Source organism: Zosterops lateralis (assembly GCF_965231275.1).
Source record: "Zosterops lateralis genome assembly, chromosome: 3".
Lineage (NCBI taxonomy): Eukaryota > Metazoa > Chordata > Aves > Passeriformes > Zosteropidae > Zosterops > Zosterops lateralis.
In genome coordinates, this window is record NC_139764.1 from 67,216,977 (window position 1) to 67,232,275 (window position 15,299).

The 15,299-nt window shown below is 44.5% G+C and overlaps 2 protein-coding genes across 5 annotated transcripts in view; one reads left to right on the forward strand and one right to left on the reverse strand.

Moving 5' to 3' along the window:
- Positions 1-10,419, reverse strand: part of CCN6 (cellular communication network factor 6) — a gene marked incomplete at both ends in the record, with an annotated part of 67,207 nt that extends 56,788 nt beyond the window's left edge. The window contains 1 exon segment of the mRNA XM_083857633.1: positions 10,357-10,419. Within this exon segment, the coding sequence (XP_083713759.1) occupies positions 10,357-10,419 (63 nt within the window).
- A 3,440-nt stretch (positions 10,420-13,859) lies between these two features.
- FYN (FYN proto-oncogene, Src family tyrosine kinase) overlaps positions 13,860-15,299 on the forward strand; it is a 138,552-nt gene continuing 137,112 nt past the window's right edge. For all 4 annotated transcript variants that reach the window (XM_083858451.1, XM_083858453.1, XM_083858454.1 and 1 more), the window contains exon 1: positions 13,860-13,907. The gene's annotated coding sequence lies outside the window, so the exon portion shown is untranslated. The remainder of the gene's footprint in view (positions 13,908-15,299) is intronic.

Here is a 15,299-nt window from a genome sequence, read left to right on the forward strand (position 1 = left end):
CAGATTGTTATAAACAAGTACAATTAGTCACAGTTATGTAAACATGAGTATATATTCAATTTGTAAGCACATATTAAAAGGAAATACGTTAAAAAACATTTCCAGAATAAGCACAAATAGGAAATTTTTTTCCCAGGAGAAAGTCATTCCAATAGAGGACCCTGGGGCTGCCAGAATGGACTGCATTGGACTGAGGGCTCACCAGAGAGCCACATTTCTCTTTCTTGGCCACCAGTGAGGATGCTAACACTGACATCCTTTTCTCTAGCAGCAGTCCCACTTGAGTGGAAGTGTGGATAGCAAAATCCACATATGCTCACTCTTGGGGTTTGGTTTTGTTTAGTTTTTTTTATTTGGCCCCTGAAGTACAGTTCATGTGGCCAGGATAGCTCACTCATATGTATTTTAACACTGAACAAAGGATGATCAGGTAATGAGAAGAGATCTCTGTAAGTCAAGGGACTTCTTGGTCCCTTACTTCTTTTATTTTCTATCTGTCCTGTTTCCTGGGGTCCTCTGTATTCGTACCTAAGCCTCATATTACTGTTCTAGGTCATTAATTGGTCAAGTTCCTTACAGCTACTTTCTCCAATCCCTTTGCTCTTATGTGAATGTTCTGATACAAAATTTAATGTTGTAGTTTCTAGATATGATACAACCTCAAGTGGTACTTATCAGATATTTTTGAGCATCTCACCTGGCTTTTGACTGATCAAACACTCTTGAAAACAGTTTCCAGCATTTAATTTGTAACTTCATGAAGTTATTAATTAAAAAGAAAATCCATACTACAACACTTTTACTTCCTTCCTTGCAAATTTGACATTGTTCTGCAATTGTCCTAGCACAGATCATATCACTGTCAATAGCTGACCCTTAAACTGGAAAATGCAACGTTAAATATGCAATCTAATGCCAGCCACCACATTTGTTGACTGCAGTTCCAAGACAATTTTGCTCTTTGATGTGCAGGTTGGTGTGACTGTAAGGCTAGAGAGGTTTGTGGTTCTACAGAGGCTCCTCTGTTTCAGCAGTGTAAGCATGGACTAAGCCCAGTGAGCATGCTGGAGTGAGGGCTACCAGTGGAATACTGACTGGCTCTGGAGACATGAGAGAGCTGGTGGAGGAATGGTAGGCACCTCTTCTCTGCTTCTTCCCCTTTTACTTTTACCTAGGTCAGCCCTCCAGTCTTACTGTCTGTCTATGTTTCTCAAGAGGATCTTGTTCAGCAGCTCTACTTGCTTTTACAGGTAGAAGACCACACAGTTAAAATTCCTGAACTCTCCAAAAGTCTTGCTCAGAATTGTATGACGTGAGGCATACAAAGCACCTAGCAGAAATCATTGTCTTGGTTCCCAAAGCATGCATGAAATAAGCAATTTTGTTGGGAAAACAGGCAGCACAATGATGTCTTCCCATTCCAGAAGAGCTCATGTGATGCTAACTGGTGGGGCTCTGCAGTGTGCTGCACTGCACAGTGCTGAGTGATAATGCCCTTAGTTTTGTAGGGTCATTAATGCTGATTAGATCTTGAGTGTCTGCACATAAAAAAGATTTGGGACAGGACAAAACTACTGTGCCAGCAACAGCTCAAAACAATAGCCCAGACCAGAACAAGGGGGAGAAGCCACAGATCGCTGATATCCTGGGTGTTTGGGATTGTTTACGGAGGTTTCCCGGCTCTAATTTTTTCACGGATAGTATTTAATGATACCGGTTTTGCAGAGAAAACCATCCACAGCAATTCGTGAGAAGATCGTTAGTAAAATACATACCATACATGTTGTGATATAAAATACTAGTTTTAGCCAACTGATACTGTTTCTTTACATTTGTGAGACATGCTCATAGTGAAGTCCACTGTTTTTCTCACTGTGCTGACCTAAGAATTCCCTCAAAATTCCCTAGGTAATTACAATGAGTTTTTGTAGAGCTGAGACTCTGGCTCATCTGGCTCCAAGTCTCTGTGAAGTGTGAAGCACAAACCTCTGAAAATTAGATTGTTTTTTTCAAAAAATCATCTTAAACGTTAAATACTCCAAAAGCAAGAGATGTCAAAGTAAATTTTGCACACCTCAAAGAAGAACAACATAACAGGTCCCAAAAAGTAAAGGGAGATTCCTGGCTTGTGATTTAAGTGCTCCTGTCTCTAAATTTAAATAACAAAATATTTTTCAAACTATGAATCTCTTGGGCACTGTCATATTACGTCACCAAATAATTCATTAAGGAATGTTAGCTCTACTTCTGCTCTTTGAAGTGCCAGAGGTTTCCTTGCCTGAAATCGCTTGTTATTCCCAAGGACAGAGGCAAGAAGAGGGCTCTCTTCATATTTTTCTTTCAGAGCACAATGGATTAAAAACAAAACAAAAAATCCTAAATAAGACAGTGAGGAAACTCATTCTAAAGGATTCTAGAGCGCTGTAATAGTATGTCACCATCCATAGTAGTACAAGGCTCTGTTCCCTCTCTGTGCACAAATTGCTTGATTGCTTTCACCACCACAGTTTGTTTCCTAATATTTGGCATGACATTTCCTATTTCTAGCCTTGGGCTTATATGGGTTTGATCCAGCCTGCCCTGAAATTAATGGAAAGACTACCATGTACTTCAGTGTCCCCTTTTCCTCTAGCTGGAGCCTGTTGGCTGCACCAATGATTTCTCTCACTTTCATTTTGGCTGGCCTTCAAGTCCTTCCAAAACATCGTGCCTCTTGTTCTGTACATGCACAGACAGGAAGAGAGAGAGACAAGACAGAAATCCTTTGCCCTGTGTGGTGGCCAAGGCACATGGAATGGTTCATGTGGCAGCAGTGCAGGGAACAAACTGGGTCCCAGGAAGCCCTCACCAGGTGCCCCAGCCTTCCCCAGCTACTCCCACTCTATGCAACTGCCAGTACCAGCAAAGCCAAGAGTTGCTGCAACTCTCTAGCTGTGTCAAAGACTACATGTTGAGTTTTTGAGGTCCCTAGACACAATCCCATACCTAATCCTGGTATAATGCCTCCCACTTGGGTGATTTGTCTTGCAACATTTAAATTTGTCTCAAAAATGAGTGTGAATAGTGCTCCTTGTTTACGTGTTAAGATAGCACTTAATTATCTCTAGAGATAATCTATTTTGAGTGATCTGCTTGTTTGACTGCAAACACCCTGGATTTGTGAGGCATTGTAAAGAGCCAGGTATGTACTTTCTAGGTGCTCAATACCAAAATATGTATCAGGCTATTCTCCCACTGATGACCAACAGCCTTGCACTTCTGGTGGTGGGGTATTTAGTAATTGTGGGCTGATACTTTCTTGTCTGCCTTTATCAATTTATTGTTAAGTTCTTGGAGAAGCACAGTTTGCCCACAGTGGCAGGCTTTGGCCCAAAGGTATTTCCCCTTCATCCTATTACTTGCTCTTACTACCACTTCTGTTTGATGGGGTAAAGTACCAAAGGTATATATTCATCTTGATAGCAAGCATTTTCACCAGGCTGCTGTTAACACTCTCTGCAGGGAATGTTACTATATTCAGGGATGGTTTGACATATATTTTCTGTTTAGCAGCTTGCTTTTGGTCTGTGGCACTTTTAAGCTTTGTCATCGTAACATGATGCTGACGTAGGACTCCTCTTCCAAGGAAAATCATCTGAACAGAGTGGCCTAAGTCAGTGCTGTTATCTGAAAGCACGAGGCTGAGGGTACCAGGCCTGCTGAAATGATTCCTGCTGTGGTCAGTGCAGTGTCTGACAGTCATCTGCTTCCTGTCAGACTGAAAGACAGACCATAGTGTGTGCACAACAGGGAGGGATGGGCAGCCAAGGCAATTTCAGGATCTCAATAGTGAAAAGTATCTGTGGTGTGGGCAGGAGGGCACAATCAAGATTTAATTTTTTCTGAGACACCTTTAACTATCTATGTCTACACCATTGAATAAGGGAGGATCAGGGACTGATTCCTAGTCCCAATTTTCAAATGGAACACACTAGATCATGCCTACTAATCTACAAGGTAATTGCTTGAAAAAACCAAAGTTTGAATCATCCAAGAAAAGCTAGGAATGACAATTAAACTGTGTGGACAATGTGCTACCAATACTCAAGTTCATTCCCACAGTCTCCCTTATTTAGAGCACAGACAAACTGAATGCTATGTACATTTCATCAGCTTTGGGTTGGTTTGGCACACACCCACATGAACCCCAACTGTTTACCAGGTCTTTGATATCCCTGGCCATGTCTGCCAAACAGTGACATCTCCAGGTTTTTGGACACACACTTCAGTTTCGGAAGGTGCTCTGAGGAAGCGTCTGTGATCTGAATACTGTGAGCCAAATGCCTTTATCTATGATGCTCTATGTTGTGTGCCCAGACTGCCTCAAAAATTCAAGTACTCTGTGCATGTGGGTGGGAGTTCTCCTTTGGCATATGCCCAGTTCCACAAAATTATAGACATGAGCACTTGTTTCATACGGTTTGTTGTCAGCTTCCTTTCAGATGGTTCCTTGACAATGGTAAATAATTGGCTTGATTGCTTTCTGTGTCTTTCTCTTACCCATTTTTCTAGATCTCATATCTTGGCTCATCTGCTGTACTTTCATGACCAGAAAATTAAGTCAGCTATGTATATCTAATTTCCTCTTTTTGTTATGTACCTCAAAGTTGTAGCATTGCAGTTTCAGCATCATGGAGAGTCACAAGCAATAACTCTTCTAAAATGCTCTCTAGTGATTTAGTGTCATTTTCTACTTCAGTTGCTTTACACCCTCAAACTTAAATGGCAAAACGACTCACATCAAACATGATTGCTAGACATTTCTTCTTCCTTTGGGTGTCTTTTGGTTCTGTGGTAATGAACTCTGTCAAAAAGCTACCAGCTGCCTTCTGCTGTAGGAATTGGTGCTCCTAACTACAACTCACTAGCATCACATAGTCTTGTTGCCTTTTGAGTCATACAGCCTTATTTTGGGACAGGATAAATCATTATCTGTTTTCTGGTGGTATGTAATGGTTATATGCGGTAACTATGTCTGTGATGGTTTTTTTCCTTTTTTTCAGAATTCAGCAGGAAAATAGTATAAATAATGTCTGCTAGTTTAAAAAACTACTATTAAAGCAATTTAGAAATTATCTTTAGATGCAGCTTTGTTGCTTTTACCTCTTTGGCACATAATCCTAAGGAGGTCAGCAAACCATGCAAATGGCATGGCAGAAAAGCACATTTTACTATGGTTACAGTCAAATTTTATTCCACTTACTTAACTCTATCAAACCAGGTTGTGGCCAACAAAAGGTTGTTAGACACATGCTGCTCTCAGGAGATTCAGCTAATCCCACTTCTGTTGTCGACAGGGATTACTCACTGTTTCTGCAGATAGGAGCCTAAATGCCATTACCAACTTTATCTAGATGAGATCCATAATCTTGCAGAGGAGCCATTTGACTTACCTGGGTGCTTTTAACATTTCCTCCATTGGCCATGAAGCACTGGAAATCATCTTGCTTCTCCAAAGCAAGTAATCCTCATTCAGGAAGGTATTTAGTCATGAACTCCAGCTGTCTTGTCCTGGCTATGGTGCTTGCTGAGCTCTTCCTCATCTAGTCACAGCACCAGGAAAGTGGAAGCACACTTACATACATGCTTCAGGGATGCCCAAAAGGCACTTTTGGGAAAAGGGAGCTTGATTGCCAGTCAACTTATTAGTTCTCAAATGAAAATAAACAGTGAAGTGAAGTGAAGTGAAGCATGGGTATCTGAAAAGAAAGAACATATTGCTGTTCCTGGTAGGAAAAGTGTTCAAGAGTAGGGTGCAGCAAAACGCTCATGCATGGAGTCATTGTGATCTGTGTAACAGAGGATGCTCATCTTGCCTGAGTTGGTATAGACATTCACACAGTGACACCCATGACAGCCCTGTTGACCTCACATTCAAGGGAGTCAGAGTGAAACTGGCAGCTTGAATTTTATACCATCCTACCACCATTACAGTATTTTGGCTGACTGAATTTTTCCTCTCCAACAAGACTGAAAAATGTTATCACTTCACATATATCCTACTACCCTACTGCTTCTTTTGCATTTTATTTCCTGAGGGTTTGGGTTTTTTTTTTTTAGTTTGCATCCTGAGATTTTATTTTGGAACAGGTTTTTTGATGCTACCTTGTATGTATATCATTAGGTTTTCTGAGGTTTACAGCATCATTTCTGTTTCCATGCCTTTGCACCACATTAATACCACGTGTCTGCAAAATCTGACTCTTGGTCTCACTTCCTGCCTGCTTGACAGTGTTATTTTGTATTATTTCTTTTATCAGTGCATTTAATCTCAATAACTTCTCCTTTTGCAAGTACTGAATACAAAGTCTTTGTGCAGGGAGACCTTTATTATTCCTCAGATTATTAATTTTTCTCTTTTAATTTTGTTTGTCTAGATTTCACCTCTGTGCAATTGGGTTTTGCATTCATATGGGTACCTTTCTGCGTTTTCTTTCTTCTACTAGTGGATTAACAAGTCTGGGTCTAGTTCATCTAAAATCTTGCATTTACATGGGAAACTACCTCCTCACCCTTGCATGCATTTGCTCCAGCCTTTGGAGACTTGTTGAGGAACAATCTCATATTTAGGTGCATTAAGGAGCTTTGAACAGTTCAGCAAAATAGTCATTGTTCCAGACTGAGCAGATACTCTTTTTGGGTAGAAACAGTCTTAGAAGATTTTTAGTTCAGCACTTGGGTGAAGACAGCTTAGTGCTGATGCATCTGTTCAGCATGTGGCTGTGCGTCTCAGAGAGCAGTGCAGCCACATTTGTTTTGTTCCTCCTTCTGCCCGGCTTCACTACATTCTATATCTGTTTTCCAGTGCAGCTAGAGAATGTCCAAATGATGAGCACGGTCATCTGTACACAGGAAGCTATGGCACAGTGCCATGATTATTGGTTTTTCTTCAGCTGAAGGATTCAGAATTCATCCCTAATGACAGATGCAATTGCAATTGCCAAGCAATAACAACTCCCAGTTAGAAAACAAGCCGATGAGGGCACAGGTTCACTTTGACATTGTCAACAAAGTAGTCTGTTCAAAATACTACAAGAGGTGAGAATGATGGAAAAGGAGGGCAGTTGCATTGGAACCTGCAGCTCTACAACAGCATGCCAGTGTGATGATAGCAAGGTGAAGGCTGCTTTGTGAGAGGTTTGCACTGAATCACATCCATTTGCAGATGCCAGCAGACACAGTGTGGGTAAAGAGCACGATGAGCACACTGCTGGCTTGGATGTGTTTTCCTTGGAGATAACACCAGCAGAAGAGGCTCTGATTAATAAGCTAAAAGCAAATGCAAATCTTATTAATGCTCTACTTGGAATCCAGTCTACAAGTCAGCATCTCATTAGAAAGAGGATTACTGCCAGTAAAACAGTGCATCAAGGCTGTTGTTGTGTGGTAGGGACAAACAGACAGGGCACTAGAGAGAACACAGCCTCTAGGAGCAAGAGTAGAAAGGGGCAGATTTGGGAAAGAAGGTATGTAAGACAATCTGTGAGAAGCTCGGCCCCTACTCCAAATTGTGGGAACACCTACCAGCACTCCAGTGTCAGCAGATAGCTGGAAACTCCCTGCTAAGATATGTACTTGGTACTTTCCTAATAATTGTCCCAGGCATACAAGGACAGCCCAGTGCTTCTGACTTGTAACTGCAGCCTCCAGGAGGAGGAGTGCAGGCAACCAAAGAACCCTCCCAACCCTCTAATAAGCCCATTAACACACGTCTTTGCTAACAATACACATGGAACCAGTCCACTTCCAGCTGACAGATCTCTGGGTTATTTTACCATTAGGAAAAAAACCAAAAACCAACAAACCAAGCAAACTGGGAAATCACATCCAAAAATAGATTAAAAGAACATGAGAAGTGGAAGGTCAAGAGTTCAACAGTTGGGTAGTGCCAGAACTGGGACAGTTTACGTAACCTTGCTGTAGCCTCCCTGAGTGCAAGCAGCAGTTAGTCACAGGAACATGGATCGTTTTTTTGAGAGGATCCTGACTCATTTGGTGACGTAATGGCCAAAAGGATTAGAGAGAAAAATAAAAATATGTCTCTCCTCACATTCAGGAGGTGGCACAGTGCAAAAATTCAGTCCCACAATGGAAAGAGTATTACTAATTTTCTTCATGCTTCTGCGGTACAGCCTGCCCAGAATATTTATAATTCTTCACAAATAGTAATTAATCTTCAGGCTGCACTAGTAAGAAGACATTTTTATCCCCATTTTGTATGTTGGGGAGAGAAGCACTATAGTCAAAGTACTCCCTCAGATAATCTGAGTACTCTCATGGAGTCAGCTAGTTCTTAGCATCTGCTGACATTTCAGACCTGAAAATCACTGTTAGTTCTGTTACACAGTGTGGCTAGGAGACAGTGACAGACAAGAAACTGCTTACTTCTATTTTTTTGGCATTTGCAGGTAGTTTGTGTAAAAGTGAATACTTCTGGGAATCGCAAAGCCCTACGTAGGCTTATTTCCTGGAAATATATCTGCAGTTTATCAGTGCATCTACTACAGTGTTGGTGTCTACAAGTAAGAGAAGAAAGTGGTATTTAAGACTAAACTTGAGCTTTATTCTACTGTAGGAAGCCAACCTTCCTCTGATGCTCAGCAGAGGACTAATGCTGACAGCAGAAGGAGGACAATGACGCATCTTTAAGTATATTATCTGCTTTTCATCTCAACAAAATTTTGTAATATACACACTGCCTCCTGTATCTTTGAACATATACTATCCCAAGAAGAGAACTGCTGTATTCTTTGGCTGGATTATAAATGAAACAAATTACTTTTGCCTTCAGTGTTCTTATCCCACAGGCTCCTCACTGTCATTTAAAAAATATTTTTACTGAAAGTCAATGCCTTTTGCCAACTTTCATAGAAAATTTTAAATGTTTATTTGAGTATGCAAAATAAGAGTAAGAAATTTTTTTCTGACTTGAGTAGCATGTAACTTCTAATAAATCTGGAAGTTATGAAAAATTGCTTTAATATTTTTATGCTATTTCTAGATTTCCCAAGGTTGTCCCACATCTGCTTTTTCCCCCGTGTCCACATGTAGCCACAGAGAGTGCAAACACATCTGGAGCTTATAAACACAGAAATTCAACTTTTAGAAATGCCATTTGAAGATGCTATTCTTACAGTTTAACACCTGCTTTGCTGGTTTTGGAAAACCTCTGTGTAGTTTGTCTTCCAATTTTTGTTTCTGGGATGTTCTAAGACAGAAAAGCAGGCTCGTATGAATGTAAATGTTTGAGATTAGACTCTCTACAGCAATAAGGATGGCCTCTTCTGTTTATTCCTTAAAGATATAAGGTGATGATGTTTCTTCTATTGACTTGCCCCCACAAATTATTTACCTAATACACAAATGCCAAAGTGCTCTTTTCCTATCCCTGCCAATACCCTTCCTTCAGCTTCTGTGTATTATTGTGACTATTGCTGATTAGCATGATGCAGAGTTCAGTTCAAACCTTCCCTTCTGCTTCCAGGTTGCTGTTCACGCCTCAAAGATGTTGTCCCCAGGGAGGAAGACCTGCCACCTCAGCATTCCCTGACAGTAATCACCTGTGAGTCAGCAAGACCCATTTAGCACTCCCCAGTTGAAGCACCTCCTGAAAATATAGTGGGATGTTTGAGGCAAATACTGTCAGCCTCCTAAAATACTGTAGGCAAGTTCAGATCCCTTTCCACCCCCCCCCTCCCCCACTACTCTGTAATTATTTATAATATGCTATATATGACAGGCTGGTAAAATACACCCAGCCAAAGTTAAAACGAATGGAAGTGTTGCCAAATTAGCAATGTAAAAAGAGAGGAAGTGTAATACAGAAGATAAAATGGTGAAGCAGATTAGTGACCTATCAGTCTGTGACTAGTGTATTGGTTTGAGTGAAGAATTTGAGCATAACGTTTGTTCATCCTTGTGAAAGGTAATCTCAATCATAACACATTATTCAAAAAAAAAAAAAAAAAAAAAAAAAAAAAAAAGAAAGAAAAAATAAAGGCACTATAACAATACTTTAATACTTTAACAATACTTTTAATACTTTGGGGATAATTTAAAATACAAATTCCTTAGGATCTGACTTTTAAAAATTATAGCTCAGAAGAATCCAGCAAATAATTCTGATGGCTATTCCTGAGAGTCACCCCAGTTTTACTAAGAGTGGCTTGACACAACCAAGGAAACTGAACTGATGTACTGCCCTGCTCTACAGAAGAGCTGCTTTTACATCTCTTTGCTATTACAGCCATGAGTATGTTTTGCTCCTCAAAATATTACCTTTCATTGAAAACTGTGGATATTATTTATTCAGCATACATTCATGATAGCTGTCACTGACTTCTTGCCCCCTGACAAGTCCAAAAGACACTTGTTTGTCATTTTGCGACTGCTATCCTGTATTCCCAGATGTTAAATTATTAATACTAATAAATCCTAATCAGACTGTAATTTTCATATTGCTGTGAGAGGCCATGTATCTCTATAGGAAGATAGGAGCAGGGAATTGGAGGGAGAGGAGAAAAATCTTGACACCACATCGTTTAGCACATGTGGCTGCAAATTTAAGGTTTTGACAGTATTTCCATGAAAATAACTGATGGAGAAGCAGCATTTCAATGGACATTATTTCAAGATTTTAATGAATAAGTGTTTTAAAGTGAGGCTGGAGGAAGGAGAAAATAGTTTGGCATGAGGAGGAAGGCTACACAGATGAAGGTGAGAGAAAAGAGTGTCATGGACTTAACCTTAAGGTATTTAGAAAAGTTGAGAGAATGAGGAGAGTATAAAGAGCTGTTCCTATGTTATGTAGGTAAATTTAATTATTTCTTCTGTTTAACTGAGAGAATGTCTGTTGGATTTTCTGGGTGATTCCTGAGGGCAAATATCAATACAGTCAAACCATAGTGGTGAGCACTGAGGAATGAGACTTGTGAGGAGGAGCTGCTGTGGGGACACATGGGCTTGACTCACACAGAGGGAACACTCCAGCACTCTGCCATGGGGCTGCAGGAACTCACAGCAGCTTTGTGATCCTAAGGGAAGTACAGGCACCCTGAAGAGGAAACACAAGGCTTCTTCCTGTGCTTCCCATGCAACTACCAGCACTTGATTCCTGGCTCCACACCTTGCTCCTTCAGCTATACTAGCTCAGAATCAGACTTTCAATGACATGCTGCTGAGCCAGTTTGTCTGCCCAGGCTTACAGCAGTCCTGTGGCTGCTGTGTGATGTTGTTTTGGTCTGTTTTCATTGATTAGTCAGTTACTTTCTAGTTTGGTTAAAAAAGAGTGTCAAGTAGTTTTTTACCTGGTTTTTTTTTTTTTGTTTTTTTTTTGTGGGGTTTTTTTGGTGGTTTTTTTGGTTGTTTTTTTGTTGTTGTTGTTTTTGTTTCTTTTGTTTTGTTTTGTTTTGTTTTTTTGTGCCATTCTGGTTTTCATTCAGAGCAAGAGCATTCAAATTTCAAAAGATTCTTTATTCCCACTTTTTTGATTATAAAATTAAATGTATTTCTTTCCTGTAGCTTTTGCAGAAAGAATATCTGGTTGTTTGATTAATTTCCAAGATGCTTAAGGTCCCAAAGAAATCTCTATTGACTTGTGGGAAGGTAAGATTACGTATAAACCCATAAAAAAAGGTAAACAAGGCGTGCAAAAATACCCCTTCCCCTAGAGCCACGTGCTGGCATTCTGCTGAGGAGCCTGGAGTGTCAAGACACCATTTGCAGTCCTGATAGTCTCCAATCTTGAAGTTCATAAATCTGCTCTGCCCCCACACTGCTCTGGGCTGTAGCTCTGTTCTGCATGAACTGGTACCTGCTGCTGGCCCAATGGCTGCAGCCTGAGCTCCCCAAAGTCTACAGGATCAGTATCCCAACCAGGCATAACCAGACCTCTCCACCAAGCTGCAGTTTTCATCCTACCGGAGGAAAATCAAAAGTTGGTTTTTCAATTCATCTATACATTTCTACTCTTGTGTTGATTCTACCTTTTACATGGTAAAACAAATTATATCAAAAAATCAATCTGCATAGAAGGATTAGGATGGAAACTAAAAATGAGCTATCTCAGAGCCTGCAAAACTTGTTTCTTTGTACATCTACAATCAGGTTTAAAATGAGAAGTGACACATGTGACATTTTATTTTGGAATTCCTCATCTTCTCCAAATTCTTTATGTGCTTGTTTGTGAAACAAACTCTGTTTGGTCCTGAAATGTAATGATCAAGAGTCACCTACACACAACCTACACACTCACCTGGACAAGAATTGAAACCCTTTTTGTTCTCATCACTCAGCTGTAGACATCTTGATAAGAAACAAGTTTATATTTGAGCTTGTAAAACTGTAATTTTATCAGGAAATCAAATTGTCAAGATGACATAATTCTCTGGTTAAATACCAGCACACTAAAATGAAATCCAGGGAGAAATGGGAGAGAAATGTAAACCTCATTTATTGAAAACTTGTGTTATAGTTCTCTTTGCTATTTCAACATTATTTAATTAAGTTTCTCTCCCTCTGCATTTGTATTTTGTATGTCTCTCCTGTTCTTGCTGAAACCTAAAGTGCAATTTCTTCAGTCCTGAGGCAGAAGAGCTTTCCAAGGCTAGGAGAGGAGTGACAGAGAGATGCCAATCCCTCAGTCTGGGAGCACCCAGGGTCACAGACAGGAGAGGACCTGGGGCTGGAGCGTGTGATGCTTTCCATGGGCGTTGGAGGTGGATGCAACACCTTGAGAAACGCTGGGAGGATTCATGGCGTTTCTGAGAACCTGAAGGGAACAAAGTGAACTTTCCCCATGCCCCGCCTGTGGAGAGGTGCCCGGTGGCTGCAGGACAGGGCAGCCCGCGCATCTCTGACCGAAACCCCGCACAGGGGACCAGCGGGGCTGCGGGGACAGACGGCACACCTCAGAAAGACAAACATCCTGGGGCTGCCCGACGCTCCTCCCAGCGCGGCTGGCTGAATTCTCCGCGATTAAACGTGGGAAAAGGAATAAAACCATAACTCTGGAAACCCTCCACCTATTTCATTACCGCCGTTGCCTTATCACCAACATTGCCAATTTCAAGAATTAGGGATTAAAAAAAAAAATCATAATAGTAGTAGAACAAGCCGCCGTGTCACAAAGGCGCACAATCTGTTTCAGACTGTTCTCCCATTCATCGGGATGTGGAGACGCTCAGCTCCCTCCTCCTCCTCCTCCCGAGGCGCCCCAGCGGCGTGCGGAGCATCGGAAACCGCCCCGGCTGCCGGCCGCGAACCCCGGCACGGCGCGACCACCCCTCCTCTCTTCTCCTCCCTCCTCCTCCTGGCCCCCGGTTCGGTTCGGTTCCCCTCCCAGCCGGGTCCGCCCCCGGCACGGCCGCGCCGAGCGCCCGGAGCGGCGGCCCCTGCCCGGGGGCGGAGGTGGGCCGCGCGCCCCGCCTCCCCCGCCACCCCTCCAATCAGAGTGCCGGCTGCTGCGGGCCGCGCCCCGCCATTGGCCGCCTCCGCCGTCAGTCAGGCGCCACCCCCGCGGAGGGGCGAGGCGGCGGGGGGGGCAGCCGGCTCCGAGCGGGGCCGGGCGGCGGCGGCGCTGCGGTTGCGCCATCTGTCACAGCCCGGCGGGAGGGAGCGCCAGCCGCGCTCCCCGGGCCCAGCCGAGCGGAGGCGGCAGCGCGGACAGCCCGTGCGAGCTCATCCCTGCGCAGGCTGCGGCTGTGCCGCCGCACGGAGTGGCCGCCTCCGCGCCCGGGAGAGGCAGCGGCGCCCCTCGCTGCGGGCGGGGGCAGCGGCGGAGGAGCGGAGCGAGGAGGATGCGAGTGCGGCGGCGCCGCCCCGGCCCCGCGCTGCGCTGAGCCGAGCCCAGCCGAGCAGAGCCGCCCCAGGTAACGGAGGGGCCGGAGCCCGCCCGGCCAGCGGGGGCGGGGGGATGCACGGATGGATGGATGCATGGATGGATGGATGGATGCTGCGGCGGGTCTGTTTCCTTTGTGCGCCCGAGCGGGGATGCGGTGCGGGGGCTCCCGGCCAGGGGAGGCGGCCGCGGGTCTCCCCCGCACACACACACACGCGGACCCCGCACCGCCCGCCCGTGTGTGTGCGGCCCCTGCCCGCCCGTGTGTGTGCGGCCCCTGCCCGCCCGTGTGTGTGCGGCCCCTGCCCGCCCGGTGCCCGCCCGTGTGTGTGCGGCCCCTGCCCGCCCGGTGTGTGTGCGGCCCCTGCCCGCCCGTGTGTGTGCGGCCCCTGCCCGCCCGGTGCCCGCCCGTGTGTGTGCGGCTCCCGCCCGGTGTGTGCGGCTCCCGCCCGGTGTGTGCGGCCCCTGCCCGCCCGGGCCCCCCGCCCCCGCCGGCCGGGGAGAGGGGAGGGGGCGAGCACAGGGACGTGTTTGTTGTCGCCGAACTGCGAAAAAGGGGAGGTGGGGGGGAATAAATAAAAAGACCTTCTCTCCCTCTGAAATAAATCGTATAGGATTTGCGCGTCTGTGACAAAGGCCTCTTTCAGGGAAGAAAGAAGGGACGCACAAAATGCCCAAGGGTGGTAGGATGTGAAAAGAGGCTTGTTTCTTGTCTCTCCCCTAGAGCCTCTCTGTTCCTTCCCAGACGAGGCCGCTGATCTGGTGCCAGTTCCTTTTCAGCTACGTTTTAGATCAGGGAGAGACACCCAACGCCACAGCACGGGTGCCAGCGTTTTGCTGCGTCTGCAGAGCCACACTGTACGTGTCGCCCGACCTCCTTAGTAATGCTGTTTGGCCTCTGCTTCCCCGGGATCTCGCTGTTCCCTGCTCTCTGTGGATGCTGCGTGTGCGTGAGCTCTGGGAGAGGCTGGCCGGGGTCACTGGTGGGAGCAGGACCCACAGGAACCCAGGGTACCCCGGTCCCTTCAGCAGTGATGGGGAGGGCAGGGCTGAGGAGGTGCTGGAGGGGAGAGGGTTTGGGCTGAGTGGAAAGCAACCCTCTGCAGTTGCTCATCAATCACTCGGATATGCTCTGATTCTTAAAATGCTAAATAACGAGTGGCCAGGGCGGAGCGGGCTTTTGGAGTGCATGCACAAGACTGGGAACGCCTTTGGGACCTTGTCATTTTCCTCCTTGTATACAACCTCCTTAACTCCCACATCCTTCCTTCCACCATCCCTGCAGCTGTAACACTTTTCAGGATCTCCTTCCCACACCCTTTTTTTTTTTTTTTTTTTTTCTTTTTTTTTCTTTTTGTCTTGATGCTTTTTTAACTAGCGTTCTGGCAGCTGAGAACAGTTGCAGGTGAAGATGTGTTTGTTT